Below are 4276 nucleotides of genomic sequence, written 5' to 3'. Positions count from 1 at the left end.
AGGAGGGAGGCGGGCCGCGCCAGCCCCGGCAGCCCGGCTGGAGCACGAGCCCAGCATCCGGCCGCGGGAGGATGCGGCCGCCGCAGAGCCGGGACCGGGTCTGAGAGCGCCGCCGGTCTCGAGCGTCCCTGGCGCTAGCGGGCTGGCGCGGGGTGGGGGGCGGGCGGCGCGGCCGGGAAAGATGCTGCGGGCGGGTCCACATTGCCCTCTAACGGGGACCCTCGAGAAGACACCGCGCCGCCGGGCCCGCCCCAGCCTGCGCGCGGGAACTCAGCGGCCTGCACTTGCTGGATGCGCTCACTCACCGCCGCCGGGATGAAAGTGCGATTGTTCCCGTGTATTAATAAGCCCTGACTCACCTCCCCGGGATGGCTCCGGGGCTCCTCCGAGCTTTGTTGAAACGTGGGGTTCACTCTGGGTCCGATTTGAAAACACAGTGACTCGAGTCCGAGTTTTTAAAACAATGATTCGGCCACTGTGTAATTTTTAGGTAAAATAATACAAAACTGGGAGCTTAATAACAATTGATTTAACTACAGAAGGTAATACGGTACAGTTTCTAGTCTCCGTTTTCAAAATCTCATCATTATTTTAGCGACGTGCCAGGGCATAGTTGCCAAATGAAATTCCTGACGAGTGCAGGGAAAGGAACTCTGCACGTTGATAAGCCATCTGCGCATGTGCGTATTCTTCCACTGGGTGTAGTTCCGCAGCCCAAGTGTTCGGCTGGGCGTTTGGGGACGCAGTGTGGCTCTGCTGTCCCTTTGAGAGCACATTGGTGTCATTCTGCAGTTAGTCGAGACTGGCTGTGAGGGCGTCCAAGCTGGACTTGGCCTGGGGAGAGGGGGGAAAGGGGGAAAGGGGCCCCACCAGAGATGAGGAAGCTCAGCCTTCCAGATGTTTCCCCAGGGCGGGACCCGGGGGTGGGGGCGGGGAGGAAGACCGGCAGGCCGGTGCCCAGCTCAGTCCCTGGGGCCACAACCAGGCCAGCTGCTTCTGGGAAGTCTGGCCTGACACCTAACCGCCATGTCCTCCATGGGGAGGGTGGTGCTGTGGGACCTCGGATGGAAATGGCCTGGAGAAGCCTCAGTCCCCAGGTCTCCCAGGGCAGAGGGACTTCGTCTCGGGTCCTTCTCTGGCCCCCCAGCCAGTCCTGTGGCCGAGCTTTCGGGCTCCTGGAATCTCCTTGGTTACTGGTATCTGAAGAAAGACCCAAACACCACGTGCCAGCATGCTAGGAAGTGGACTGGCCTGAGAGAAACGCACCCTGCTGCCTGACATTTAAGATGCAGGGCTCCTGGTGTCAGCCCTGCTCACGTGAGGAGTGGGTGCCCCCACGCAGGGGAGCTGTGTCCCTGGTCCCTAGGGAGGGAAGGGGCTCCCAGGTAGGGTCTGGCAAAGGCAAGGAAGGCCCCATCCTCTCCCAAAGGCCCCCAGGCTATTGAAGCCTGGTCCCTGGGCTCCATCCCCGATGGACCCTGTCATGCTGCCCTTCTGAGTTGCTGGGGTTCTCCAGATCGTGGCTGCCACCTCCCATGCAGACGGTGTTTTTTTCAGGGGACATCTTGGCAGGGTACGGGGCTGCTCGGAGTACTGAGGCTGGACGTCCCTCAGAGCTTGCTCCAGGCTGCAGACTCTACCCTGAGCCCCACCCGACCCATCTCTGTTTTCAGAGGTGTCCCCCATCTCAGACCGCCAACGGCTGCTGGCACTGAGCTTGCGGCAGGCACACATGGCGTCCACACTCACCTGAGACTCACACCTGCCGATCGGGCCTCCGTCTGTGTTCATAGTCACTTTCATAAACATCCAAATTCACTCTCGAGCCCCCTGAAGACCCCACCCCGCCCCCAGACGGCAAAGGGTGTCTTACATACATACTGACAAAAGGAACCTGGGAATCAGCCCAGGCTCCACTCCTGATGAAAAGATCCACTTCTCCTAATATTTCCCTCTAGGACCCGCCCTGCTTGGGAACTTTGGAGCTAATCCTCACCTATTTCCTTTTGCACCCCTTTTATCAATATCCAAAATCTGGGTCAAACAAGTTAAAAATAGACTCTAGTCCTTCTGAGTGTATTCTGTCAAGTTCCAAAGGGGAACCTCTTAGCAGCAATTAGAAGGCAGGTCAAGTGGCCAGCGGGCCAGCCCCCCCAGTGAGCAGTGTCAACGGCATGCGGGCTGGGTGTGCGCGATGTGGCTTTTAAAGCAGCAAGGCCGCCAATGCTGACCCTTTCTCCCTGGTTTCTCCATCATAGATTTATTATAAAGTCATTAAGGACATTGAGCCAGGAGAAGAGCTACTGGTCCACGTGAAAGAAGGCTCGTACTCCCTGGGGACGGTGCCCCCCAGCCTGGATGGTAAGCCCCTACCCACAGGAGCAGAGGCCTGGAGCTCCCATCACTTCGGGCCACGTGACAGGGGCCGGGGGTCCCCCGGCTGCTGCCCAAGGCCCACCACCCAGACCCCAAATGAGAGAACCAGCCTCTTCCTAACAACTTCTCAACCTAAGCGCTTTGCTTTCTCTTTCCTTGGGTTACATGGGCCACACCCTGAATTCGAGACGCCTTCAGACAGCGCGTGTGAATGGGTGTCCTGCCGCCTTACAGCTCCGCAGCGGTAGAGTCCTAGGTTACAGCTCCGCAGCGGTAGAGTCCTAGGTTACAGCTCCGCAGCGGTAGAGTCCTAGGTTACAGCTCCGCAGCGGTAGAGTCCTAGGCGATTTTTACAGCTCCGCAGCGGTAGAGTCCTAGGTTACAGCTCCGCAGCGGTAGAGTCCTAGGTTACAGCTCCGCAGCGGTAGAGTCCTAGGTTACAGCTCCGCAGCGGTAGAGTCCTAGGTTACAGCTCTGCAGCGGTAGAGTCCTAGGTTACAGCTCCGCAGCGGTAGAGTCCTAGGTTACAGCTCTGCAGCGGTAGAGTCCTAGGCGATTTTTTTTAAACTGCATAATTAGTACTAGCAGCAGCAGAATTGCCTGTTCTCTACATGACTTAAAAACAAACAAAACCATTTTGTGGCTTGGAAACCTTTGCCTCCAGAGTCTGTGCCAGGGGAGAGTTTCGGTCTCATTTAAGAGAGGGCACTGACGCCATACGTGTCTTTGAAAGTAGCGCCCATCTGCAGTTAAAAGCAAAAAGTCCCAGAGACAGGTTAAGGGAAAATGTATGTGGTGAGAGGGAAAATTTAGGGCTTCGGTGGACTCCGCGGTGGTACGGTGGCCACTGAGCTCTTTCAGCAGGACTGCGGGAAGCGTCCCAAATGTCCTTTCCTCTCGGTTGGTCACTTGGCATTCGTCCAGTAGACATACTTCCCTTCCTTGTTCATCCATGCTCAGGCACATCTCAGAGGACGCTTGAGAAAATCACAGTCTCGTATAAGCTCGGATTTCTGAAATCCAGATTTCTTTTCCTTCATCCACGTTGCTAAGCCTTGGGATTCTGGAATCGTTTTTAAGCCGCCGAGGAAAAGTCCGGTTGGAGGAAGCTGCGTTGGCAGCGGAGTACCAGCTGGTCCGTTAACTCCCTAAGTGCAGCTGCTGAGTAGACCGTGTCTCTTCTTTGAATGAGACCCCAGAAACGAGCAGACAGGCAGCCTCTCCTTCTGGCCATCTCCGGAGCTCAGGATCCCATTCCTGCTAGAGAAAGGGGGGAGGTTGGTCTTTCCCTTCCTGTCTTTCTTCCCCTCCCCTCCAAACACTCCAGGGGTTAATGATTAATGCCACTTACTGCAAGTTTCTCTAAGGAACTGCTCCAATGTCATGGCCCGGGGGTGCGCTTGGCTGAGCCAGGGAGCTGGGCGTTGGAATTAGCAGGAAGCAGAGAGACCTTTGTGGTCCCGAGCGTGGCCCACCTTTGTGGGACAGCACTGTGTGCCCGTGAGTTGTTCCAAAGGCTATCTCCACGGAAGGACAATTCTGCAAGATGGCCCTACGCATGCTCTCCTCTAGACTTTGGTTTTAATTAGGCCATGGAGAAAAGAATGGCTGAGCTCTGGGTAGCAGAGGGGTGGTCTCACTTTACTTAAAATAATTGTTGAAAAGACCTGTGAATCCTAGATAATGCACAAGAAGGCAGAGAGAGAAATCTGCCTAACCCAAGGGGTGCGCCCGGTGGTGGGGTTTCGTTTGTATGATGACATGTCTTTCTTCCAAAAGGTTTTAAAAACCTTGATTCCTGTCCCCCTTCCAACGCCCGATCTTAAATAACCTGGGTCTACATTTTCCTAATAATTTATCAGACGTTTGTGGGCTAATTGCTTTCGACACATAATAGCCC

At 55.7% G+C, this 4276-nt stretch overlaps 1 protein-coding gene across 1 annotated transcript in view; it reads left to right on the top strand.

Moving 5' to 3' along the window:
- PRDM16 (PR/SET domain 16) overlaps positions 1-4276 on the top strand; it is a 217416-nt gene that overhangs the window by 175275 nt on the left and 37865 nt on the right. The window contains 1 exon segment of the mRNA XM_024760246.1: positions 2259-2361. Coding sequence (XP_024616014.1) covers positions 2259-2361 — 103 coding nt within the window.

The sequence above is a fragment of the Neophocaena asiaeorientalis genome, unplaced genomic scaffold (assembly GCF_003031525.2).
Source record: "Neophocaena asiaeorientalis asiaeorientalis breed wild unplaced genomic scaffold, Neophocaena_asiaeorientalis_V1.1 scaffold489, whole genome shotgun sequence".
In the NCBI taxonomy this organism is placed as follows: domain Eukaryota; kingdom Metazoa; phylum Chordata; class Mammalia; order Artiodactyla; family Phocoenidae; genus Neophocaena; species Neophocaena asiaeorientalis.
This window is presented reverse-complemented; position numbering and strand designations above follow the sequence as displayed.